General features: G+C 37.9%; 1 protein-coding gene and 1 long non-coding RNA gene across 15 annotated transcripts in view; one reads left to right on the forward strand and one right to left on the reverse strand.

Moving 5' to 3' along the window:
- The window catches only part of LOC148107108 (uncharacterized), a 75,941-nt gene that overhangs the window by 47,045 nt on the left and 1,739 nt on the right, over positions 1 to 27,157 (forward strand). For 3 of the 5 annotated variants that reach the window (XR_015723104.1, XR_015723108.1, XR_015723105.1), the window contains 2 exons: positions 75 to 969; positions 19,730 to 20,547. This is a non-coding gene — a long non-coding RNA (uncharacterized LOC148107108). Of the gene's footprint in view, positions 1 to 74; positions 12,997 to 19,729; positions 20,548 to 27,157 lie in introns of those variants that run through there. The other 2 variants (XR_015723107.1, XR_015723106.1) reach the window with 2 other exon arrangements.
- The window catches only part of HEATR5A (HEAT repeat containing 5A), a 135,447-nt gene continuing 120,255 nt past the window's right edge, over positions 11,966 to 27,157 (reverse strand). For 9 of the 10 annotated variants that reach the window (XM_087859098.1, XM_045802598.2, XM_045802605.2 and 6 more), the window contains 4 exons: positions 26,376 to 26,600; positions 21,528 to 21,682; positions 13,967 to 14,180; positions 11,966 to 13,464 (listed from right to left, as the gene is read on the reverse strand). In XM_087859098.1, coding sequence (XP_087715224.1) covers positions 13,157 to 13,464; positions 13,967 to 14,180; positions 21,528 to 21,682; positions 26,376 to 26,600 — 902 coding nt within the window. In that variant the 3' untranslated portion in view covers positions 11,966 to 13,156. The remainder of the gene's footprint in view (positions 13,465 to 13,966; positions 14,181 to 21,527; positions 21,683 to 26,375; positions 26,601 to 27,157) is intronic. The other variant, XM_045802604.2, reaches the window with a different exon arrangement.

Raw genomic sequence — 27,157 nt, forward strand, 5'->3', positions numbered from 1 at the left:
AAACCCCCCAAACAAAATCCTGACAGAAACAAAGCTTTCTCATGAACTCTCCATTCTACACACTCCTCTTACAGGAAAAAAAACGTGGGGAAGCGTTCGTGTACCTTCTGAGCTGAACGTGCCCAGCACACAGCGGGTGCCCGGAGGATTTTTTTTTTTTTACTCTATTTTTCAGTTCGCTTTAGCGATGCCGATGCTCAGGCCTTGACCAGGTTATTTCCGCCTTGGGTCCTGCGGTTCCTTCCACAGCTGCTTCTTGGGTTTCAAGTTCTCTTTGAGCTTCTTCAGCCGCGGATACGGGGCACATGTCTTCCAGGGCCCCAGATCCAGGGGAGTGTACCTCTCACCCTTGTAGAATTTTCTGAGTTTTTCTCTGCCCCCCCTCCCCCAGCGCTCGAGGGAGAACGTGTGCGCATGTGCACGCATGCGCGGGAGGGTGGAGCAGAGGAGACGCGACCGCAAGGAGGCTCCATGCTCACTTGACTCCCTATGATCCTGCCACCCTGAGATTATGACCTGAGGGGAAATCAAGAGTCCGCCACTCAGCCAACTGAGCCGCCGCAGGCTCCTGAGGTTCTCTTTTCCGAGTCTGGCTAATGACAGTGAATACACGGACGGTGTCTTTGAGTCCAGCTCGGATCTTGGAGAGCCTGCCACTTTGGTGTCTTACACCTGGGACAGCTCCATCTTCAGGTCTTCCAGCCATTTAAACAGCTCCTCCTTCTTGGCGTGAAGGGCTCGAGCCTTAATCTTGGCCCATCCTGCACAAGCCACGGTCACCGAGGGAAAGCGGCTGAGGGGAAGAGCCAGGGGACGTTTCCTGAGCAGGACAGCACTGACATCTCTGGCTGGAAGCTCCACAAACCTGACCCTGCATTTGATAATTACGATATACACTTAGGGCTGAATCAGACTTTGATTGGACCTCTTTGGTGTCATCTGATTTTTTGTTCAGAAATGCTTTCCCAGGTAAGACTTAAAGAAATTAAAAGCTACCCCCTCCGGCCTACCTATCCCCCGCTTCCCAGATGAGATTTTAACAAACTCAACGGCCAGTAGCCAGGGCTGGTGGCCCAGTCTTGCCAATCATGAGAACTTGGGCCACCTACCAGGATGTACAAAACAAACCAGCACATATCTTTTAATTTCTTCACAGTCTATTAGGTAACATATAATACTTTTCAACTGAAAGGATAAAGTCACATGCCTAGAGCCTTCTTATATGGCCAGTCTCACCCATGTTGACCATGCATCACCAAAAATATCTTATGTATATATTCATGGTACTAGATCCCTTTACTACTATCTTGGTTATGTGTAAACAGGAACCTTCGTTTGAGTCATAATTAATCTCCAGATAATTAACTCTTGTTAACGACTTGTGGCTAAAAGTTTCCTTTGTTAATAACCTTAGATTCTACTAAAGTAAAGCTCGCAGAAAGGAAGGAGAAAGGGGAAATATTACCATTTGGCCCATACTTAAACCAGTTTAATCTGATTTTACTGCATATTTGAACTAGTTTACCTTGATTTTTACTGTATTTTTTGATTGGTTAAGGGTAGGAAAAGAGACTTTACATAACTGCTGTCTTAATTTGCTGGGTTAGAGAAGTTCCTTGATTTGATACGTGGTTCCTTAAATAGTTTGTGTTAATTTAGCTCTTTGGACTTCCTCCATGAACATTCTATCACCACTCAATACTTAGTTGTGGCTGTGTTTTGGATCCAGCTGTTTAAGAAGGAACAACTGAGAAGGAAATTGGGCCAAATTTATTCTATGAGGTGAGATCAAAATAGGTGATTATAGCAAAAAGCCAAAATTAAATCAGGCACAAAGAAAATGTACAAGGTGATTATGAAATTTGCTTTAAATTAACTATAAATCTCCCGCAAGCTCTATCTCTCCAGAGTCAGCTCAGGGCCAGCTGGCAGCCTCTGTAGTCCTTGCAGTATGGCAAGTCCGCTGAAGACTGAGTTCAGCTATTTTCCCTCTTGATTCAAGCCATCCAAGGATCCTTTCTTGAAAGTCATGAAACTAAGACAATGGACTGTCAACGTCAGCAATGGCAGTCACTTGCGCTGTTTTGTCTGTTTTAATTTTTAAAAAGCTTTTATTAGGAAGTTGATTTCATGTGATCTTATGCTGGAATAAATCTGTATCTAAGGATGCTGAAAGACTTGCTGCCAAGCCAGTTTTGCATACAGTCTAAACTGGGAAAGGAGCCTTCATTGGGATGATGGCCAAGGAGCTGGTCAGTTGTGGATGTAGCTTAAAAGGTCATTGGCTTACTTGCAAGAATGCTGGCAGCCTCAACATTTGCTACAAATTCCTCTCATTAGTCAATTGTTTTTGAATTTCTTTCCCACTGGAAAACCCAAGAATGTCTTTTGCCTGAGTGTACCATTCTCAGCTGATCTCTTTTCCCTGAGATGTTAGGAATGAGGCCCTGCAGCATCCCCTGTGAGTCATAGGTCAGGAGGCAGGAAGTCTTTCAAGTTCTTTTGCGTATACCCTCCACCCTCTCAAAAGGGCAAAGACAGCATTTCTGAGCCTTAGACCCAGAAGTATCAGAATTAGAAAGGATCTCAGAAAGCCTTCCAAGAGAGTAAAGAACCATGCCGGTTTACCTGCTACTGAAAATTTTGCTGGGACACAGAACTTCCAGTGCTGAAACTGGGTCTCCTAAGCAAACTGGGATAGTTGGTCACACTACACTCGACTGTTTTTTTGTCGGTTTTGTTTTATTTTGTTTTTTTACACTTAACTGTTCTGCAGAGAAGAAACTGCGGCCCAGGAGGCTGACTTGCCCAAGCTAACAAAATTAGTAAGTGGCAGATCTCGAATTAGAATCCAGATCCTCTGGTGCTAGAATTCAGTGCTCTTTCTTTGCTGGTACTTCCTTATATTCATTCACACAGTGCATTGCACACAATAGGTGCTTATGTTTCTGTTGTGGTTGTTTTCTGAGTTCAAGGGAAGTGCTTTTCACAGATATGATAATTCTTAATTAGCAATGATCTCACTCAAGGTCCTCACGAATCAATTGTGAAACCAGGTGTCTATTTCTAGACTTTGAACAGAATAGAGTGAAAAAGGGGAGGGAAGCTTAGTGAGGAATAGAAGTGCATAAGAAAACACAAGGGCTTGTGCAAAGATGAAGAGGCCCATGTGCCTCAGAGAAAAGAGTGTGGTAGAAAGAAAAGCATCATCATTCTTCTGATAAGAGAAGAAATGTAGCCATGGACACACACACACACACACACACACACACACAGATCCATGTGGTAATGAACAGGTAACGAAAAAACTCTATCACCTGACATTGATGGTTATATGTTTTCCAAGGACTTCAAAAGAACCTAACTTCCAGCAGTGTTCTTTGTCTTACTAGGTCTGAGATCTGCCCTGTTCTTCTTGCCAGTTTTCTCCTCCTGGATACTGAGTTTTTTTTGTTTTTTGTTTTTTTAAAGATTTTATTTATTTATTTGACAGAGATAGAGAGAGCCAGCGAGAGAGGGAACACAAGCAGGGGGAGTGGGAGAGGAAGAAGCAGGCTCCTAGCGGAGGAGCCTGATGTGGGGCTCGATCCCATAACGCTGGGATCACGCCCTGAGCCAGAGGCAGACGCTTAACCGCTGTGCCACCCAGGCGCCCCTGGATACTGAGTTTTTAATAAAGTAGCATAAATACTAGGGATGATTAGCTGTTACACCTAGAGCTTCATGATCACTTACCTTACAGTATCCCACTCAGTGCTATAGTCTTCTCACCTGCAGGAGGCGCTGTTGTTATCTGGGTGAGGGAATGAGAGACAGCATTAGGAATGTGAGGAGTTGAAGATTAAGACTAGAGAAATGACTACTGGAAACAAAGGTCCAGGAACGTTATTTATTGTGGCCGTCTTCACCAACTAATTTTGTGGGGTAGAGCTTGGCACTTAATTTCTTTCATCTGGGATGGAGCCCAAGGAAGTGGTACATGGAAATGGAGCAGCATAAATAAAATGGAAGTGACTAAGGTGTTTTGACACTCATTATGATGGGTGTTACTCTCAAAATGGAAGCCAGGTACCTACTTTTCTATTCCACCACACCTTTTCCTGCTGGTGACCAGGGACAGAGTTACCTGCTCTTCTGACTAATACCTAAAACCACAGGTGAACAGAGACTGAACTGACCTACTTTGCAAGTACTTGTTACAGTGTTAATCAGCAAACTTACTGCAGGCAGTGGTCATGTGGCCTCACAGCTATTCTGCTTTAGGCTGAAGGCCGACTAGGAGCAGACCTTAGTGCTAGTTAAAAATGCAAAATACTGGACCTTACCCCTAACATTCTGAATCAGATTTTTTTCCTTTTTAAATAAACTTCTAAATTTAGAATAGATTTACAGAAAAGTTGTGAAGATAGAACACAGTTGCCATATAACACACACCCAGTTTTTAATTATTAATATAGTACACATTAGTATGATACATTTGGCACAAGTAAGTCAGTACAGATACTTTATTAACTAAAATTTATACTTTATTTGAATTTCCTTAGTTTTTACCTAATACCCTTTCTCTGTTCCAAGATCCCATCCAGAATGTCACATTACATTTACTTGTGTCTCCTTAAGTTCTTCTTGGTTGTTAGTTTTTCAGACTTTCCTTGTTTTTGATGACCTTAACAGTTTGGGAGAGTATTGGCTAGGTGTTTTAAATAATGTCCCTCAATTTGGATTTGTCTTATGTTTTTCTCATAGTTAGACTGGTGTTATGGTTTTGGGAAGAAGACCATAGAGGTAAAGTGCCATTCTCATCACATTATCAAGGGTACATGCTATCAACATAACTTACTGATATTAATCTTGATCACCTGGCTTAAATTGTGTTTTAAGGGTTCTCCAGTGTACAGTTCTTTTTTCCTCCCCTTTTCTTTGACAGGAAATCACTACGTGCAACTCACACTAAGAGATGGGGAGTTAATTTGCACCTCCCGGAAGGTGGAATATCTACATAAATTATTTGGAATTCTTCAACATAGGAGATTTTCTACTTTCCATCGTTTATTCAATTATTTATATCAGAGTAGACAAATGGACATTTGTTTTATACTTTGATATATCCCCATTGGTTTTTTTGTTTTTAGCACTTCACTGCCTTCTGGCATTTATTTTTTGGGTAGGCACTTATTTTTTTCAGCAAGCTTTCCTGATGTTTCCAGGCATACTACACATAAGTAGGTTTTGACAGGGAAGAATTTCCCATGGTTGTGAGATCATGTGAGTCACATGGGTGCAGTTAAAAGTAAGTCTCAGGCCCCTCCTCTGAAGATTCTGATGTGATAGTTGTAGGGTAAGCCCCAAGATCTGGATTTTATAACTATCTTCTGATGATTGTTATAATCGGACATGTAAACATGGCCTTGCTGTAATTTTAATGAAGACTTTGGGGTAAGGCTTAAATTAGATGGGTAGCTATGATCATGGTATTGGAAGAATAGTGCTTTACACTTGGGGTTCCAAGTGTGTTCACATGCACTCTGTTTTGATTCTCATTATCAAAATATGAAGGAGGAAGAACATTTTGTAAATGAGAAGAGTGAAAACCCAGTAGGGTATCTTTCCTAAAAAATCACACAGTTGGGTATACCAGCATACCATGGCCAACAGGCAGAAAAGCAACAGAATCTGAGGTGTTTGGGGAATTGAAATAGCACTATTAAGTAAGATAACTAAAAAGATAGATATTAGTCTGCTGATATTTAAGCAATAAAGAAATATACTCTATCATAATAAAATTGATCTACACAAAGCACTATTCCCAGTACCCTTTCATCCCATCAAAATAAACCAAATTCACTTTATATATTGAGTAACTACTATATGCAAGTATAGCCTGATCTCTTAACTTCTTTGTGAGTCTCCATTTTTATTTTTTTCTTCAAATTTTAATTTAAATTCTAGTTAACATATATGTAATACTGGTTTCAGAATTTAGTGATTCATCACTTACATGTAACACCCAGTGCTTAATACAATAGGTGCCCTCCTTAATACTCATCACTCATTTAGCCCACCCTCCAGCAACGCTGTTTGTTCTCTCTAGTTAAGAGTCTCTTATGTTTTGCTTCCCTCTCCCTATGTTCATCTGTTTTGTTTCTTGAATTCTACATGAGTGAAATTATAAATTTGTCTCTTATTTTGCTTAGCATAATACACTCTAGCTCCATCCACCTGACTCCATTTTTAAAACTTGAGAAATAAATCTATGAGTTTTCTAGAGCTACCGTAACAACATATTACTACAGTAGTTCCCCCTTATCTATGGGGGATAAGTTCCAAGACTCCTACTGAATGCCTAAAACTGTGAATAGTACTGAATCCTATACACACATATTTATGATAATGTTAACTTATAAAGTAGACACAGCAAGTGGTTAACAGTAACTAATAAAATAGAACAATCGTACCAATATACTGTAATAAAAGTTATGTGAATGTGGTTTCCTCTCTCAAAATATCTAACTGTACTGAACTTCATCTTCTTGTGATGACGTGAGATGGTAAAACGCCTATGTGATGGGATGAAGTGAGATTAAGGACTAGGTGTCGTGACGCAGCGTCAGGCTACTGTCGATCTTATGATTAGGAGGATCATCTGTTTCTGGATCATCGTTGAGCTGCGTAATGAAACCTTGGAAAGTGACGCTATGCATAAGAAGGGAAACAACAGAAACTTATTCTCTCACGGTTCTGAAGGCTAAAACCCAAAATCAAGGTGTTGGCAGGGCCGTGCTTCCTCCAAAGCCTCTAGGGGAGGATCTTTCCTTGCTTCTTCCAGCTTCTGGTAGGGCCGGCATTCCTTGGCCTCTGTAACTCATAACTCCCATCTCTGCCTCCATCTTCACATGTCCATCTTCACTCTGTGTCTGTTTCTGTCTTCACACAGCATTCTCCTCATCTCACAAGGACACTAGTCCAATTGGATTAAGGGCCACCCTACCTTAATATGACAATTATTAATTATTAACTATCTTAACTATTTACATTTGCAATGACTCTATTTCCAAGTAAGGTCCCATTCTGAGGTACTAGGGGTTAGGACTTCACCATCTTTTTGGGAGACAAGATTCAACCCGTAACAAATTTGTGCCACATAATATACCCTTTTAAAGTGTACTATTCTGTGGTTTTTATTATATTCACAAGGTTGTGGAGCCAATATCACTAATTCCAGACCATTTTCTTCATTCCAAAAGGATAACCCCATACCCATTAGCACTCCCCAACCCTCCCCTAAACTCCTGGCAACCACTAATCTACTTTCTGTCTGTACAGATTTGCCTATTCACAGGCATTTCGTGTAAATAGACATTTCATATGAATGGAATCAGATAAGATCTAAATGGCAACATGTATCAGCACTTCATTCCTTTTTATGGCTGAGTAATATTCAATTGTATGACTATACATTGACATTTTGTTTATACATTCATCAGTTGATGGACACTTGGGTTGTTCCCACTTTTTTGGTTATTATCAATAATTATGCTATAAATATTCATGTGCATTTTTTGTGTAACTGTATAAAAAAATTTTTTTTTAAGTAGGCTCCATACCTAATGTAGGGCTTGAACTCATGACTCAAGAGATCAAGAGCTGCACACTTTATAGACTGAGCCACGCAGGCACCCCTGTGTAACCGTTTTTAATTTTTTTCATACCTAGGAGTGGAATTACTGGATCATATCATAATTATGTTTAACTTTTTGAGAAATGGCCAAACTGTCATCCAAAACAGCTGTACTAATTCTAATTCTCACCAGTAATACAAAGGTTCTAATTTCTGCACATCCTCTACAGCACTTATTCTCTCTTTTTTAAGTAGCTCAACACCCGGTTTGGAGCCCAATTCGGGGCTTGAACTGACGAACCTGAGATCAAGACCTGAGCTGAGATCATGAGTCAGACAGTTAGCCAACTGAGCCACTCAGGTGCCCATTATTATCTTTTTGATCATAGCCATCCCAGTGGGTATAAGTGGTATCTCACTGTGGCTTTGCATTTTCCTGACTAATGATGCTGAACATCTTTTCATGTGTGTATCTGCCATTTGTATATCTTCTTTGGAAAAAGGTATATTTAAATCCTTTGCCCAATTTTAAATTGTCTTTTAATTGTTGAGTTCTAAGAGTTCTTTATATATTCTGGATACTAGACTGTTGTTAGATTTGCAAACCTTTCCGTCCCATTCTGTGGATTATCTTTTCACTTTCTTGATGGTGTTCTCTGAAGCATAAAAGTTTTTAATTTTGATTAAGTCCACCTTACCTACATTTTAACTAGTGCTTTAGGTGTCATAGCGAAGAAACCACTGACAAATAGGCACTTTAAAATGATTATAGAAGATGATTATGAAACTAACATAATGAGATATGCTAGATAGGTTTTCAAGGAAGAGCATGGAAACTCCCAACCTTTTAAAATAGCTCCAAATTATTCTAAATGGTTTAGGCATGTGTTTGCTCAGAGACAGGTTCTAAGGCGATTTCTGGAAGTCCCAGTACATGTTAAGAGCATTAAACAACTAAGGAAACATCTCCATATTGTAGACAATTCTACAACATTTTTGATCCAACACTGCAAAATCAGAATGGTCACATTACTAGTGAAAAGAAAAAGCATCTGCAATGAAAAATGTAGCAAATGGCAGAGTACCCTGACTGGAGAACACAGAGGACTGGAGAATAGGAAGTGCATTGTCTAACCACTTTTCATTTGATATTGACTTACAATAGGTCTGTTGACTGCTGAAACAAAAGCATTTCCATAACTTAGAAAATCTATTTTTAAGATGTTTTTGTGTTTAAACAATGGCCTAGAAGATGTGTTTCTAGTAACTGCCTGATGCAAGGGAGGAAAGATATGGGAAGACCAATCACCCTGGCAATTCTGGGAGCGGTGAGCACTCCTCCAGCATTTGATTATAAAATACAAGGCGCAAAGCTTTGTTAAGATCAGAAACAAGTAACCAACAGAAATACTGGGTTTACAGGCCTCATTGTTTACTAGAGAGCCTATGTTTTGGCTGTGTATGCATGTTTTTTTCTGAGGCCACTTGCACTACCTCCAATAATAGCACTAACAAAACTACTCTTGCTGTGTCACTGGCATACTTTAAATTGCTTAAAAAAATATCATTTTTGATCCTTCTTAGAATATTTTATTTTGTAAAGTAATCTATTACTTCTGATATGTGTGTGTATGTATATATTTGCTTATCAAGTTACTCTTGCCTCTAGATACTTTTTCAGAAAAAAGTGCTAAAATTTTGATCCCATTAAGCAAAACATTGTCAATATTAGTTTTTAATTGGCAGCAATGGTCTATTTTCTTTAAAAATATAGTTAGAATTTTTCAAAAAATAAGGTTTCTTGGAAATACATTATCTATTCAAAGAATGATATGTGATTGTATATGAAGAATGGCAATCAAGTAATAAGAATTTTCCCCAAATAGCCTGTGGAATCATCATTATTATAGTGCCCCAAAGAGAAAAGTAAGCAGGAGTCCTACCCAAACAGAAATGCAATAAAGGAAAGCTAGCTCCTTTGAATATACAAAACTTGGGATTGTATTTGTGTTCTGTACTGGATATAATCAAAACAACACAAAATTCCCATTTCCTCAAAGCTAAAAGCACACACAGGCATCAGTTAGACTAGTAAAGAGAAAAGTCAACACAGACACAATTAACTGGTAGATGATCACTGTCAGACAGCAGGGAGTTGGAGAACTGTATTTCTAGTAAACATACAGGTCAAATTCTCCCCGTAAATTGAGGTATTACCAGGGTTAACAAGTTATTTGTAAAGAGGAAAGTATATTCAACTGATGGAGAAAATGCAAGATATGTAATTACCTTGGTCCTAAAGTTATAATAAAAAGACTAAGGGAATTCTTTAGGTTTTACATTCCCTCAAGTAAGTACTATTCTCTAAGCCTGTTTCTTATGATATTCCATGGACTTGAAGTAAGTCCATCTTGGAAGCCTTGGTCATCTTCTTTGGGCTTCCATAGCACTATGCTTATACCTTTTTTTCTTTTGTTTTTTTAAAGTTTATTTATTTAAGTACTCTACCCCCAACATGGGCCTCAAACTTAACAACCTCCAGATCAAGAGTCGAATGCTCTTCCAACCTAGCCAATCAGGTGCTCCTACACTTAAAAACTCATTACAGGACTTACTGTATTTATTTAAGTGCCTTACTGTTCCCTTTAAGGTTGACATTAAAGTCTGTTTTATAGAAGTAATATTTTGCTTCAATGCTCTATTAATAGAAATTTGTTATATCCAATGTTATTTTTTAGGTCTTTCCATGATAAGCTTTTAAGCAGTGGATTAAACAGGACGGGACTCAACTAGTAAATTTGGCTCTATTTCTTCCCCTGGAAAAAATAAAAGCTCGACAAATACACCACTTTGTTTCAGCCAAGTTACTAACCAAGCTGGTTAAAGTGCAACAGCTTTATCACAACTGGAGACTCTTTAAAATAAAACCAGATATACTTTTTGATGTATTTTTTAGATTAAACTATTCACCTTTAAACAAATCAAAACTTAATATTGAATCATATAGTCTATTCCCATACAAACTGTGGAGGACACAATTAAAAAAAAAAAAAAACAACCCAAACCCTTTTTCCTATTGATCAGAAAGCTTCTGGTGGCAATTTGGAGAAATAAAACTGAAAACATCTTAGGCAAGGAGTGAGGAAGGCTCCTGAGGGAACGTGGAACACTGGAAAAAGAGAAAAGCTCCCCCTTGATGTAATCAGGACTGCCAGAGCACTTGTTTTGTTTCCAGCATGGACCCTGGATCTGAAAGATAGGTTCAAATACCAGCTGTTAAGCCTTAACTTCCTTATCATTAAGAATACATTTACTAATTCAGTGTTGTCTTAAACAAGGTGATACATTAAAAAAAAAAAAAAAAAGCTATAGGATAGTGCCTAACTCAAAGTTTCTAATTCCATGACACTGGACATATTTTTTCATAACTACTGACATTCATGTAACACCTCGAACCCAAACAATTCAGAAAACTATATCATGAGTAGAAATCTTAATGTTTAAGAATGAACTAAATGAAACAAATGGACGAAAGAACTCAAAAATCAAATTAATAAGTTGTATCTTGAGAACAACCCAGTCCAGCATTTGCCTTGACAAAAGAGATTTTTTCTTTTTTTAAGGTTTTATTTATTTGACAGAGAGGGAGAGCATAGGCAGGAAGCAGCAGAGGGAGAGGGAGAAGCAGGCTCCCCACTGAGCAGGGAGCCCAATGTGGGGCTTGATCCCAGGACCCTAGGATCATGACCTGAGGGGAAGGCAGAAGCTTAATTGACTGAGTCAACCAGGCACCTTGACAAAGATTTCTGAACTCAAACCCATACTGTATCAGTGCAGTTCAACAGTGATTAAGTATTTAGTTGCTGCCACAAAGGCAGTTACAAGACAAAATTCCTCCCTTGGGAAGGTGGTCTAGAAGGGAGATATTAAAATGCAATGTGATGTTCCATGCCTAGAAGAATGTGTAAAGTACTCCAGGGACACAGGTGAGGAAGCAAGTAAATTTGCTTGGTTGTAAGAGGAGGGTAGGAAGTATTAAGGAGAGTTAACAAGGGGAAGTGACATTTAAACCAAGCTTATAAGGAATGGGAGTCGGCCAGATACAATAGAGAGAAGGGCATTCAGGTGAAGGAAACAGTAAGTAATGTATACTCAAATTTGCAAAGACAATTAGGAAGACAGAGAATCCAAACCATTGCAAAGAATGCTCCAAAGAAAGGGCTCCTCTGAGAAAAATGCCAAGTTATATAGAAGGGATATTATTTGCTCCACAGAACTGATTTTCTGGAATCTGTGAGAATAACCAGCCATCTTTTGGGGGCAAAATAATCTCATATACAAGAATGATAAAGAAAATTAGCTTTATTTATGTAAATTAAAAAAAAACTGTAGTGTTAGATTTTGTCAAGTGTTTTCATTTTGAACAATTTACAAGAATATTTATATACAAACATAATAAAATAGAGTACATCACATTGTTCCTGCTTGACTTGAAGTGTTTTCTCAATTCTGAACATGCCCCGATCACTCCAGTTTTTAATTTTTTAACAGGGAAATGCTATGTTGCGACATAGTGCTTGATTAATACATATAACACTGAAGTGGAAGGAGAGTCAGTGATTAACAACAGGTAAAAAATATTTTTTCAACCAATATGACTCTATCATTAGATTTTTTTTCTATATTAAAATATGTTTCATGATAAAAAAACATACTTGCATTTGTTGGATGATCTAAATTTGTTTTTTATATAAACCCATAGTTGACCTAAATATAGATATGAATCTATATTAAACTCATTAATATGAATGTCTGTCATAAATGAAGATAAAATTGTCAGGAGCAGAGGCAACAGAAAATCCATGTGAGAAACTGAAGTGGAGATGCCCAATAATTGGATAATTATTCTATTTAAAATAAGTAAAATTTCCATTTTGTGAACCCAATACAAACCAAACCAAAAGATGATGAAAAGCCATGATATTTATAAATACCAGATCTTAAGTCACACTGTAGGGCTGTAATTAACGTGTACTACTATATAATTGGATAATTCTAAACCAAGTTTCCTAAATATCTTTCCAATTCATTTATGTTGAGAAATCCAAGAAGGTTTAATATAATTACTGAATAAGGGAGAATTTTAAATTAGCAACTGGGATACAATATAAATGCACACAATTTAGAGTCAAATCCATATCTACCAAAATATTAAGATACTGTGTGTGTATGGACTGTCAGAAAAAGTCCATTTCATTTCTAAAGCAGTGGATTGTTCAGTAAGTTCAATTCTTTAGCACTTTCTTGAAATTCCTGGCAAGAGCTCTGTGGTTTTATTAAATTGAAAAAACAAAAAAACAAAAAAACCCAAAAAAACCAACCCACAAAAAATGTTTGATACTACTTCAAAAAGTCACAGCTATTTAAGACAATCAACCAGACCTCCAAGTGCACTTGTGTCTAAAATGTCACTTTTGTCCCCAAAGAGAAGGAAATAATCAAGTATTTTATTAAGGTGCTTACTATTAAAACAAAAAATCAGAGGAAATTGGTCTTTAGTTGGATGCTCGCATTCTTTCCAGGGTTCTTAGTATGTTTAGATGTTGGTATCCTGACTTTGACATTTTCCTGATTGCCCTTGATAGCAGCTTCAAGGCGGGCTTTTAGGGCAGGAGAAGAAGCCATTACATTTTTAAAAACTGATGAATACTGAGGCCCAATCTGCATGAGATTTTGCAAAGCAAAGTCATGTAAATTTTTCATCACGGAAGTTGCTGATCCCAGAGCATTATCATCCAAAAGGAAGGAAATGAGGATGGGCAGAAGACAGGCCACCAGCTGAGAACCTGTTAAGTAAATAAATGATGTAAGTCCTGGGTTGAAGGTTGTGTTTAATATATAAAGTTATAAACTCACTTATCTGTACACATTTTTCCCCACTGAAAGGGAAAAAAGGATCCTTCTAATCTCTCCTCAAATTAACACTAAATAATATCAATACTTGCAATTAACAACACCTGCCTTTCAATGAATATGAAAATATAATGTTAAGTGACGAACTGAATGTTTTACATTTAAAATAACATTAAATTTCTGATTTGGGACAGATTCTTTTTTTTTTTTTTTTTTTTTTGAGATTTTCTTTATTTATGTGACAGAGACAGCCAGCAAGAGAGGGAACACAAGCAGGGGGAGTGGGAGAGGAAGAAGCAGGCTCCGAGCAGTGGAGCCCGAAGCGGGACTCGATCCTGGAACTCCGGGATCACGCCCTGAGCCGAACGACTACACTACCCAGGCGCCCCTTGGGACAGATTCTTAACTTAGTATGAATTTAGTGCTGACACTTACGGTGCTGTTCTTCGGCAATGGTTACCAGTGCTTCCAAGACCTTTATGCCTTCTTGAAAGATCTGAAGCTCAGTAGTGTCTTCAGGCTTTCTCTTGTCTATTTCCTGCAGTTTTTCCACAATAGAGGATACTAAAGAGTAAATGTATGGGTAGGAAACAGATGGATTTGGATACTGAAAAATGGAAAGTAGGAGCTGATAGGTCTTGATTTGTACCTAATCAGGTAAGAGACAAAAATAGTATAAACTGTAAATATAAATTTATATTAACATGCAGACTATAATGTAAATTTAAAAAAAAGGAAATAAAAATTGTGAATTAAAACCTTTTTTTAAGAAAAGTCTCTAAAAAAGGCATTTAAATTTCTCCTTTTTTAAAAAAATATTTTATTTATTTATTTGAATGAGGCTACCTGCTGAGCAGAGAGCCTGATGCAGGGCTGGATCCCAGGACCCCAGGATCATGACCCTGAGCCGAAGGCAGACGCTCAACCGACTGAGCTACCCAGGCACCCTAAATTTATTTCTAATTTATCTTTAATTGTGGAAGTCCATGTGCTAACAGGTGTTAAAAGAGGGACAACAGCACAAAATGGAGTCACCTGGGCAAAGCCCATGTTGCCAAACCAAGACTCAATACCTAACTTAATCACAGTTTCAACCTCTCCCAGGACTGGAATCTTAAAACCAGTCAATCTGGAATTACCTGGTCAGCACTAGTGAAGTAATCTGCCTGACAGACCCCTGCTATCCCTCTAAGGAAGGTAGTTTTGCCTGAAACAATCCACTCTTTGCTAGTAACTTCCTTGCCCTTTTTCTGTCTATAAATCTTTGATTTTATACAGCTCTTCAGAGTTCCTTTCCATTTGGTATACGGGATGCTGCCCAATTCATGAATCGTATAAAGCCAATAAGATCTTTACAATGTACTCAGCTGAATTTTGTTCCTTGACAGATTTGGTGGCAGTGATGGGATCTGAAGGAAACTTCTGAAGGCTTTGGGAGTTAAAGGAGAAACACAGATGTGGACTGGTGGTTCCATCTGCAGTTCTCCAACTGTTTGGAATCCTAGTCTGAGGCCCTATTTGTTGGGGTCTGTTGGTTCAGTTCTTTCCCCAGCCCCCACATCCCCACTGGGACTTGCTGGTATTGCACTCAAGGCCTTCTACTGGCCAGTCTGCAGTAACATCTCTTTGGTCATTCCTGGTACGTTGATGTGTTCATGAAGTAAAGGCTACTGGCAGATGGAAATCTAGGAAGCCAAAAAGCTGCAAAATTGATGGGCACTGGTAGAGTACATGAAAGCTGTGAGAGTGCTTGCTACCTGACTCTAAGACTCCTATCTAGGATAAACTAGTCACAGAATGGGTTAGATTGACACAGATTACCCACCAACCTCAAGAAAATGTCCATGCAACAAAGTACACCGTAAAACACTGTGCAATTCCCAACCCAGCAGCACATCCCTCTTAGGTATTACTTTGACTCTGAGAGACCCACAGATTTAAAGAAATGGAATCCTTAAATTCCAAAAAGTTGAGCATCCCACCTTCTGGCATACCTGCTTATTTTATGTCTAAGAACTATAGTCTCTGGAGCTATAAAGACCTACAAGAATGGTAAATATTACTAAAGGCAACCTAGAATTACAATGGCCATTACAGAGAAAGTGCCAATTAGACAAGGTCATTTATTTAAGAAATGCACTAAAAAGCAAGGGTTCCCAAATCAAACAAAGAAAATAGGATACCTATTTTAACTGTTATGCAGAAGCTTCCAAAAGGCTTTAAGATTCCAAAATAGCTTCATTGAAAGTTTCATTGCAAAAAGGGAATAAAAAAATTAGACACGAAAATTATCTAAAACAACACCTCTTGCATTGCAGTCCTCTGGGGGCCCACCATCAAAACACTCGCCGAGAAATTGGTGCCTCACTTCCAATTAACCGGGATACTGGAAAAAAGATCATTCTTAAAGGTTTTGTGCAAATCCTTCAACAGCAATTCGAATGCCTCCATATCTATCTTGGAAGGAAGGCCCCATATGGGCCTCTCCCAGAGCTGATGAGATTTTGAGGGAATTTCTGGTACACTGCTATTATTCTTTAAATAGAAAAGGGAAACTAAAATTAAACTTAATGGAGAACCTTACCAAATTCTGGTAGATACTGGAGCTACACTCTATATGTACATCCTATTCAGGACTGCACATGAGATCCTGGGAAAACTGGCAGAAGCCAGCTAAGGAAGATAATCCTTACCAGAGTCCACTTTCCCAGATCTCCGTCTGTAGTAACCAGTAGAGTGAGTAAAATAAAACCTCTTTTGCATCCTTTTTGAGGATGTCTCTTGAATTCAAGGGAACGCAAGTAACTCTATTCCCAAAGCTGTCTACGGTCAGAAGTTGGCCAAACTGGAAGCTGATTTTCAGAGCTTGATGGGAAAGTGGTTTTTTTTTTGTTTGTTTGTTTGTTTTGTTGAGGATTCCTTCCTTAAGCTAAATGAAACTCTGTACCCATAAAATATTCCAAGACACACAGCTTGTGTCTATGAAAACATAGTAATCTTTTGATTTCCATCTTAGTTGACAATCTCCCAGATTTAAAGAAGCAAATTGAAGATAATGTAGTTTATATAGGTGGGTCAACCTATGAAGTCTTTTAAGTTGCAAACCAATTCTTTGAGGAATTAAAAGCAACTGTCCATATTTTACAAATCTTTGCAGAAACAGAAATGAGTTTCCAGAAACAATTCAAAATCCACCTATCCTTACCAATCCTAAAACCTTCCCTTTTCATCTCAAAAGGCTTGTATTGTTAAAAATTCAGGCCAAAGGGAAAAAAAGTCCTTTCTGGAGGAACTTGCATTCTCTCGACTGTGCCTTCGAAATGTAAATGTTTTACCAGGTATTCTCTGGGAACTCGATTATCTAGATTTCCCTAATTCCTAAGACTGAAGAAAAAAAAAGATAAGGCTTTTTTTTTTTTTTTTTTTTTTTAAGGGAGGGGTAGGGACGCCTGGGTGGCTCAGTGGGTTAATAAGCATCTGCCTTCAGCTCAGGCCATGATCCTAAGGTCCTGGGATGGAGTACTGCTCTGGCTTCTTGCTCAGCAGGGAACTTGCTTCTCCCTCTGCCTGCCGCTCCCCCTGCTTGTGCTCTCTGACAAATAAATAGAGATTTAAAAAAATAAAAAAAGGAAGGAGTGCTTTGGTGGCTCAGCCAGTTAAGCATCTGACTCGATCTCAGCCCAGGTCTTGATCCCAGGGTTGTGAGTTCAAGCTCCGCATTGGGCTCCATGCTGGGAGTGGAGCTTACTTTAAGAAAAAAATGAACTACTATACAATGGAATATTACTCAGCCATAAAAAAGAATGAAGTCTTGCCATTTGACATGACATGAGTAGAGCTAGAGAGTATTATACTCAGTCAAATTTATTTGAAAGAAAGACAATACTATATGATTTTACTCATATGTGTTATTTAAGAAACAAAACAAGCAAAGGAGAAAAAAAAAACAGGGAGGTAAACCAAGAAACAGATTCTTAACTATAAAGAACAAACCGATGGTTAACAGAGGGGAGGTGGATGGGAGGATGGGTGAAACAGCTGAAGTGGATTAAAGAATCCACTTGTCAAGATGAGCACTGAGTAATGGACAGAATTGTTGAGTCACTATATTGTACACCTGAAGCTAATATAACACTGTACGTTAACTGGAGTTTAAATAAAAACTTGAAAAAAAATTATATGAACTGCTATAGAAACTCCCACCCATGCCCCATATCTAGCCCATAGCTTCCACAAGATTATTTGTTAAAGACAAATCTTAAATGTGTTCTCCACAATATTAGTAAAGAAAACTTTAGCCATCTAAGCAGATAACCTTAACTTATCTTAGCAGGCAGAAACACAATCTGGATCCAACCGCTCTTTCATCCACTATGAGTTTTGCATCATCATACCTATCTCATGGCTCAAAATTTAAAATGAGAGCTCTCTGCTTGAGAACATCTAAGGAGTGACCAGGCAGGGCCATCACAAATGTCATCAATGTTCTCCAAGACCACTGATGCCAAGACCCCTGACTCAAAGATACGGAAGATACCTGAGCACTCAGTCCTTGTTTGATCTTCCTAGATATGAGAGGACACATACAATAGACCACCATTCTCAATAAAACTCCTGATCCCTTAACAGTGATGAGACTCATGCTCCTTTTCCTTCCTTTTTTCTTTAAAAGATTCTATTTATGTATTTCAGAGAGTGAGAGAGAGAGGGAGATCAAGAGAGTGCAGGCACACAAATGGGGGGAGGAGCAGAGGGAGATGCAGACTTCCTGCTGAGCAGGTTGGGTCCTGGGACCCTGGGATCATGACCTGAGCCAAAGGCAGGTGCCCAACCCACTGAGCCACCCAGGTGCCTTTCTGAGTGTTCCAGATGCTCTGTGTGTATCTGCTCTATGTCTTCAATAAATTCTGCTCGCTTTTCCTTTTGGCGGGTCCTGCAGGACCCCTCTGGGTCCTCAGACCTGGCCTGCCTGCATCTGTATGTTTACTTAAAAATAGTTCCCAAAAATCTTTTTGGTAACTTGAAACCTTAAAATTATACTGAGATAAGTTGAAAGATGGATATTCATTGAATATCTGGATCATTTCCAAATAAAATAAAATACTAAAACATTAGTTACTGAACATAGGTTTATCAATTTTTGGTTTATTACCAAGAAACTTAAGATAGTTGGCTCTATTAGTAAACATGTTTGGTTCCTCACAAAAAATTTACTGAGGAAGAATATATTTTTAGAAATTATAAAATGTATTCATAAACTTGTCAATCTCAAGAACGTTGGTGTAACAGTTCAGAGTTGTTCACTTAGTTTTCCATTAGGAATTTAGGTTTTTGGGGCACCTGGGTGGTGCAGTCGGTGGAGGGTCTGGGACTTGGTTTCAGCTCAGGTCATAATCTCAGGGTCATGGGACTGAGTCCCGGGTAAGGCTCCACACCTGGTGCATGGTCTGCTTGAGACTCTTTCTCCCTCTGCCCCCGCCCTGTACTCTCTCTCTCAAATAAATAAATAAATAAATAAATAAATAAATAAATAAATAAATAAATAAGGGGCGCCTGGGTGGCTCAGTTGGTTAAGTGTCTGCCTTTGGCTTGGGTTGTGATCTCAGGGTCCTGGGATTAAGACCTGTGTGGGGCCCCCTGCTCAGTGGGGAGTCTGCTTATCCCTTGCCTTCTGCCCCCACCCTCCTGCTCATGTGCCCTCTCAAATAAATAAAATCTTAAAAGTAAATAAATAAATAAATCTTATAAGAAAGAAATTAAGGTTTCTAAGGGTTAAATATTTTCATGTATGTAATTAAACCACTAGACGTAACTGTCAGCAAGCACTCTAACTCAACTCTGGGCCCCAGTAATTCAGACCAGAAATAGACAAGATTGCTTAACTCATGCCCTAACTGAAACCCATTGTTCTTAAAAAAGCCCTGAGAGCAACGGAATGCCTAGAAGACCACATCCCATACCCTTCCCTGCCCATGATCACTTGCCGAACACATACTGACCCCTTCCCATGATCAGCGCTGCCTGCTCTTGCATGTAGCCCCTGAACCACTCCCTATAAAACTCTAGGTGTCCATTTGCTGGCAGATAGGTCAGTTAATGTTTGAGCCACTTCCCCTGGTTTGTGGCCCTCAAAATAATGCTCTCCAGTTCTTTTTTACTTTTTTTTTTTTTTAAAGATTTTATTTATTTATTTGACAGAGAGACAGCCAGCGACAGAGGGAACACAGAGGGAACACAGTGGGAGAGGAAGAAGCAGGCTCCCAGCAGAGGAGCCCAATGTGGGACTCGATCCCAGAACGCCAGGATCACGCCCTGAGCCAAAGGCAGACAATTAACGACTGCACTACCCAGGCGCCCCTCCAGTTCTTTTGTACAAGCCCTCGTCTCTTGAGTGATTGGCTTCTCCTGCGATTAGTTTTCTGAGTTTATTTGGTAACAGTGTTGGCAAAACCAGCCAGAAGCTATGCATTTGATTTGTCCAGCCTCCCTGGGATTTCTAGGAATGGAGCAGTTGGCCTCAGTAGCGTGCCAGGGCTTAACCACTTGTTTCCCAAGTTACCGGCTGTAATCCATTGATCAGTAACAGAATCACCTTTGTATCCTAGCAAAGTAGGATGTGTGTTTTCAGTAGGAAAAAGAATGAGGGATGCAGATGCAATTTTGTTGAGGGAAAAGAAAGTAATTTTGTCCTAAAGTGAGGGTGGTTATTTCAGGATGGGACAGGGGAAAAACAGAGGACAAAATCCGAAAGTACAAAATAAAGTTGTAGAAGGTTTGTGGAAAGGGATTTTGGGAAACGAATTTTATTCATGGTCAAGCTGCCTAAGATTAGAATAAATGTGTTTAAGTAAAAAAAGAAAATGAGCTTTAATATCATAAACACACGTACAAAATTAGTATTTGGTTTTCGCTCTGTTAAAAGGACAAAGTTTTCTTGGATAATTGGTCTGCTCTTGATAAAAGATTACAAAAGGTCTATCTCTGCCTTATTAAAATAATCTGCCTAGAAAATAAAGATTCTGTATTTTATCAAAATAATTTCCTGTGTTTCATGTTGTCTTTATCAAGTCTTTGATTATTTAGGAAAACTGAATAAGTTTTGTTTGTTTTTTAAACTATGTACTTTCTGTATTGCCCATGAAATCTTTAACTGTCCTTCTGGTTAAATGGATAACTAAGTATTTTTCACAATGACCTATAGTACTACTGTTTGATGAAATGTTTTTAAAACCTTTTGATACTACTGACAAACTTCCCCCAAATCTAATTCTAAATGAAGTCTTTCTGACCTGGAACCAACTCATTCTGCAGTGCATAAAGGAACAGGAAGTTAATTTAGCAAATGAAGAGGTCATAAAGGAATGAGATTAACTTATGTGTACTGCTTTTGGGTGGGGTCCCATTATTTCATATCATATTCTTGAAGAAAAGTGAAGTTTTTCTTTTTTAGGAAATCCACTATAATAAGCTACAGAGTATCTTAATAAGGGGTGCCTGGGTGGCTCAGTCAGCTGGGTGTCCGACTCTTGATCTTGGCTCAGCTCATGATCTCAGGGTGATAAAACTGAGCCCCACATCAGGCTCCATCCTCAATGCGGAGTCTGCTTCTCCTCCCTCCCCTGCTTGCATGTAGGCTCTCTCTCTCTCAAATAAATAAATGAATAAAATCTTTAAAAAAACAAAAACAAAGCACCTTACTAAACGTCCCTTGTAAGTTCTAGAGATTTATCAATTTTAAGATGTCCCTATTTCAAATTAAGTTTGTTTGTTTGTTTTTAAACATTTATCTTTCTCCAACTATGTTCTATCCTTTGGACCAAAGAATAAGATCATTATTATTTGGCTTTGTCACCCTAAGAATTGAAATTGCTCCAAACCTAAAAATAAAAAATTTAGTCTGGTACTTCTTGTTGGAGCCAATAAAATCACAAAGAAAAGTTTTACAAAAGCCTAAACATATTCCTATTACAAACATCTCTCTACTAAAGACACTTACCACAGGATCTTTTATCTCAAGAGTAGCCTTAAATTTCTCAATACAGCGCTTCTGAAGGCATGGGATGGTAGTAACTTCTGGACTGGTAGACAAAATAAATACTGTGATAGCAGTAAGTAGACTGATTTCATCAAGTTCTGGATGTGTTCCATCTACTAAAGAGAAATGATCTATGAGAAACATCCCAAGATTGCCGTATTTATTGTTTTATGTGTCTGTGTGAAGATGCCTCTAGTTTGACAGTAACAATTTCTTTTGTGTACACAACAGTTACAGACAATAAACACTAATGGACTGATTTTAAGAATCCTGGAAAATGCTGTAGGTTTTAAATTGTACATTGTAAGTAATTCTAAAGCCAAAAATTACCAAAGTAATTATACTCTTTATAGGCAGACATCAGTAAATATATATGTATATTTACTAGGAATATACATTTACTAGTTGTGTGACCTTGGACATTGAACCCCATTTTTAGTTTTCTCATTTATAAGATGGAAATATTAACAGTACTTAAATTTATAAAGTTAAGAGGATTAAATGAGTTATTCATGTAAGGCATTTGAATAGCATGTTGCATGTGCACTCAACACGGGTTAGCTATTTTTGTTGTGAAACAAATCAGAAATGCGTGTACAACTGATTTTTCTTTGTTAGGATTAAGGTATTCACATTTTGATAATACAACTGTCAAGTGAAAATACCTTAGTGCTTTGATTATATATAACCATTTGTTAACAATACAAAAAAACCCTGAAAATACTGCATGGGCCACAATCATTTGAAGGAATTTTCTATTAGATATAATTCTCCTTCATTTCCCCCATATTTACCTTCAGAATCTCATTCAATAATTTTAATGAACCTGCTGTGAAAACTCAATGTTATCTGAAAAGGAAAAGGGGTTGCAAATTCGACTCATGAAACTGTGTATGAATGGATTACTATTTATGAAGAAATGATATACAGGGATCCAGATAATAGCTTTGCTAACATTCATTCAACAAGTATTTAAGAAACAGCACTCTTTTTGGCACTGAGAATATAATTTTCAGAAGATATACTGTACATCAGGAAGTAAGTAAAGAATTTAATTTCAGTCACAAGGTCTATAAATATAAAAAATACATTAAAAGATAAAAGAAAGTTGGGGCTCCTGGCTGGCTCAACTGGTAGAGCATGTGACATTGATATCAGGATCATGAATTTGAGCCCCATGTTGGGTGCAGAGATTACTTAAATAAGTATATAAGTTTTTTTTTTTTAAAGTAGGCTCCATACCCAGCATGGAGCCCAATGTGGGAACTGAACTCATAACCCCGAGATCAAGACCTGAGCTAAGAGATCAAGAGTCAGACGCCTACCCAACTGAGCCACCGAGGCACAAATAAGTAAATAAAGTTAAAAAAAAAAAAAAAAAAAAAAAGAAAGGAAAGCAACCCAGTAGTTGCTACACTAGGGGGTCAGAGAAAGCCTTGAGATTTAGTATCTTAACTGACGCTTGAGAGACAGTAATGAAATAGTGACAGAAATGAAAGCAAAATATTATGGATGAGTGGGATTTTATAAAAATAATTTGAATAATTTTAAAGTAAAAAAGGTACATGGGTCAACATTTAAAATGATGACAGATTATCAGTATTTTATATATATTAAATATTTAATCCATATAACAGCACCATGAAATGGGCACTCTTATTTCTTCCATTTTATGGATGAGGAACAGAAATGTAGTCACTTGCCTAAGTCACACAATTAGTAAGGCAGATGGTTTGATTCCAGAGAGCATACTGTTAATCATGATGCTACACTGCTTCCCAAACAGTTGTTATTTTCAGTCATTCATGACAACTTGAAACTACAACATAGTCAGCTAGTCTGTTTAGTAAAAATGTCTTTTTATTTTCAGCAGGATAAAGTTCTCCTGGGTTCCTCTTCCCACTTCTTTTAAAATTCCCTATTTCCCCTACCCCTGCCTAAACTCCCATCCTCTTTTACCTAGCATAAATGCAAGTTTCCCTTAGCATTAGCCCCATGGAGAGGCCTCTGTGGTAAGGAAGCGAAGCCTCCTGCTAATAGCCAGCAAGAGACTGAAGACTTTCTGAGAGCCATGAGTGAGTCATCTTGGAAATGGATCTTCTAGCTGTAGCCCTGGCCAACATCTTAACAGTAACCTCATGAGTGAAAACTACTCACCTATGATGCTCCAAATTCCTGACCCACAAACCATCAGATAATAAATGTTTGTTGTTTTAAACTACTAAGTTTTCAGGCAATTTGTTATACAGAAAATGGTTTACCTGTGATCATCAGCTCCTGCTTTAATTTCTCTCAGGAGCTAATCTAAATCCTCACAGTCCTAACCTTATTCTCTCCACATATTTGTGGTGTGTTATGGAAGAGGCAAGCTCTTTGTGACTCTAATCAGAAAAACTAATACCTATTACTTCCCATCTTTACCTCCTTTTCTTCCCTCCCATGGCACAGGTTAATCCCTCTAAATGTACTATGAATTTTATTTCTTCCCGCTTAGAAGGGGACATTGCTTCCTAATATTTCCAAATCCAATCTTATCTCTACCTTTCCCCCCCCATAAGCACAAATTCATGCTAGAGTTTCATCTTAAAAAAAATTCCTTGCCCCTATACTTTCCTTCAGCTTTCTTTTCTTCTTGTTGAGAGGAGTCTATTCTCGATCCTTACTTTTCCTTACCTTCCATTTACACTATATTTACACTGTTGACCATGCTCTCACCATTAAAACTCTTTTCTTTGGCTTCTGTGACTGCATTCTCTCCTGAATCTCCTCCCATCTTGCTTCATAAACTCAATTTGGGTGATTTTATCCATCTCATAGGTTACACTGGTAACTTTCCAATACACATAGTCTAAAATCACCTGTAGTTCAGATTACTTTCTCGAACTCCACACCTCGACATATTAGCTCCACTTGATTATCTGAAGGGCATTTCAAACTTAACTCATTATATTCCCCTGAAAATGTTCACTTGGGAATTTCTGTTAATGGCACTATGAGGGCTCAGTCAATGTACCCTTTCATTCCTAAGCCAACTATCAGTAAATTCTGTTAATACATGCTTAACATTTTATTTTTAACATTTTACTCTTTATCCTTATGCTATCTTACTTCCAAGAATCTTGTTTTCTTTTCTATAGCTGCCACAGTGATTCTTCAGAAATCCAAGTCCTGTAACTTTACTACCCTTCTTAAAACCCTTCAGTGATTCCACATGCACATTAAAAGCAGTCCAAATTACAAACTACGCAAACCCTCCATAATCTGGCCCCATGTACAGTTCAACTTCATCTCTTTAATAATCACTATTCATCACCCTCCTCCACCTCTTCCTTTAACCCCACATTCTTTCATTATTCTACTTGCTATCCCCAAATATACCCTGCTATTTAGGTCCACAGATGAATGATCAAAATGTGCCTAGAACCCATTTCTATGATGTCCATGTGGAAAATGCTTTCTGATTCTATAAGAAATTGACTCTTCTGAAAAGCCTCTTGTGGTAGATATAGAGCTGTACCACTGAGATCCCCTTCATGGGGGAAGGTGCTGCCCAGCCATGGGGAGTATGGTCAGCTTAGCTCCCTTAGGGTTTGGCCTCAGCTAGAGTTGCCTTGACTTAGATCACATCCTTCCTGGGGTAGCCCACATCTGAGGATAAAGTACAGTCCTTTTCTATCCCATGTGAGGCACTCATACGGGCAATCTGCAGAGCTCCCAACTGTTGGGGGCTTGCATTGGAGTCTGACTTCCTCTTTTGCCCAATATTACTTTCCCCTACTCCCTTCAGATGTTTTTCCTTAATAAATCTCTTGCTCCCCAAACTCTATCTCAGCAAGAGCTTCCAGAGAACCCTACCTGTTACACCCTGCCTGATTCACTCAAACAGAGTGGATTACTCTCATTTTTTAACAGTCTCTCTCTCTCTTTTTTTTTTTACTATATTTAGAAATGCAGTGATAATTAAGACATTACTGCTGCCTTAAAGCATATAACAATTTATAGATACCAGACTCCACCAGACTCTCAACTTTGGACACAAAGTAGGTGGTCAATAAATGCTGATTCAATTAAAACCTTTATACCATTTGAAAGAGAATATGGTGAACTGTGACATTTATAAACAGAACAAGGAAGGCAGGGATAATCTATAATATGTCTAAGGACTTTTTACAATCACCATAACGTTATGTTGAAAATAAGAACTATACAACAATAACAAGAGCAAAACAAATTTTAATGGATACAGAACATAATACTGGCTATCAATTATTGATCTCTGCCAGATAATAAGTGAGATGTTTTCCATATATCATGTTCCTGTTCTAACAATTTCCTGTAACACAATACCCTTATTTTGTTAATGAGAAAACTAAGGCTCAGAGAAGTTGAGTAACCTAGCTAGCCAGTTAGCTAGTAAGTGGTGGAATGAGGATATAAACCCGATCAATCTTATTTTAGATTTATAATGCATAACTTACATACTTTTTGATATACTGTATTAAAAGGTTCTGTCAGCTAGTTATGGATCATACTATATTTGTAAATTAATATTAACATTTGAAGGTCTCTCACTGTCAACTTAATAATATACAGGCTGCCAGTTATTTAACTTCATTAAAGAGTAAAGATACTAAAATGAGAACATAGATGTTTCTATCTATTTTATATATATTCTCTGAACACATATGTAGTGAATATGGGCCCCTCTAGGTGCGAATGCCAAATATGATAAATTAAAATAGCTTATTCTCAAAAAAAATCCCTCTTGCTTTTTACAACATACTAAACAATCCAATCAGCTTTAATTACCTGGATCCCAATAGTCAAGTATTGTTGTTAAAGCACTACGGAGGAGGTCAGTCCACGCAGTGTGGCTCTTTTCTGCTCTGGCCATGGGAGAAGACAATATTCCTTTCAGAGCCTGTAGGGAAGCTGCAACAGTTGAAGATAACTGGCCCCCAGGTAACTTCACAGCAGTTTGTCTGAGGACCCCAATTGTAAGGTACAATATAGTAGGGAGAATTGAGATGCTTCCTGTAAGACACATTTTTAAAAATACTCTATGTTTCAGTCTATACATATAGTTCCTAAAAAGAAATCATCAATGAGTGAGACAATGTCAAAAATGTCTAGCTTTTAGACATTTTTCATAAAGGATTATAACTATTAACATAATTTAGGTAGTGTTAAGATTTTTAAGACTGCATTAAATTTTGGTTATAATTGAAAATGTTATTTAAATTGTGTTCCTACTAGTATGTTTTGTATCTTTTGCTATCTTATTTTATTTGGTAGCTGACAAATGGTGATTTTTATTTTTTAGTGTGATCGAATATAGACAACACAAAATTTGCAATTTTAACCATTTTAAAGTGAACAATTCAGTGGCATTAAGTACATTCACAATGTAGTACAACCATCACTGCTATCCACTTGAATTTATTTTATATCAAACTCTTTTTTCTAAGGAATTTGTAAAATCCACCCAGTACAAATTATTAAAAATTTCATGGCCACTAAGGAGTTGAAAAGGCGGTTATGTTTAAAATGAGAGACTAAAATGGTAAATTTATTACTCCTAGAAGCTTACT

The sequence above is a fragment of the Ursus americanus genome, chromosome 35 (assembly GCF_024610735.1).
Source record: "Ursus americanus isolate L20-20 chromosome 35, mUrsAme1.1.p, whole genome shotgun sequence".
Lineage (NCBI taxonomy): Eukaryota > Metazoa > Chordata > Mammalia > Carnivora > Ursidae > Ursus > Ursus americanus.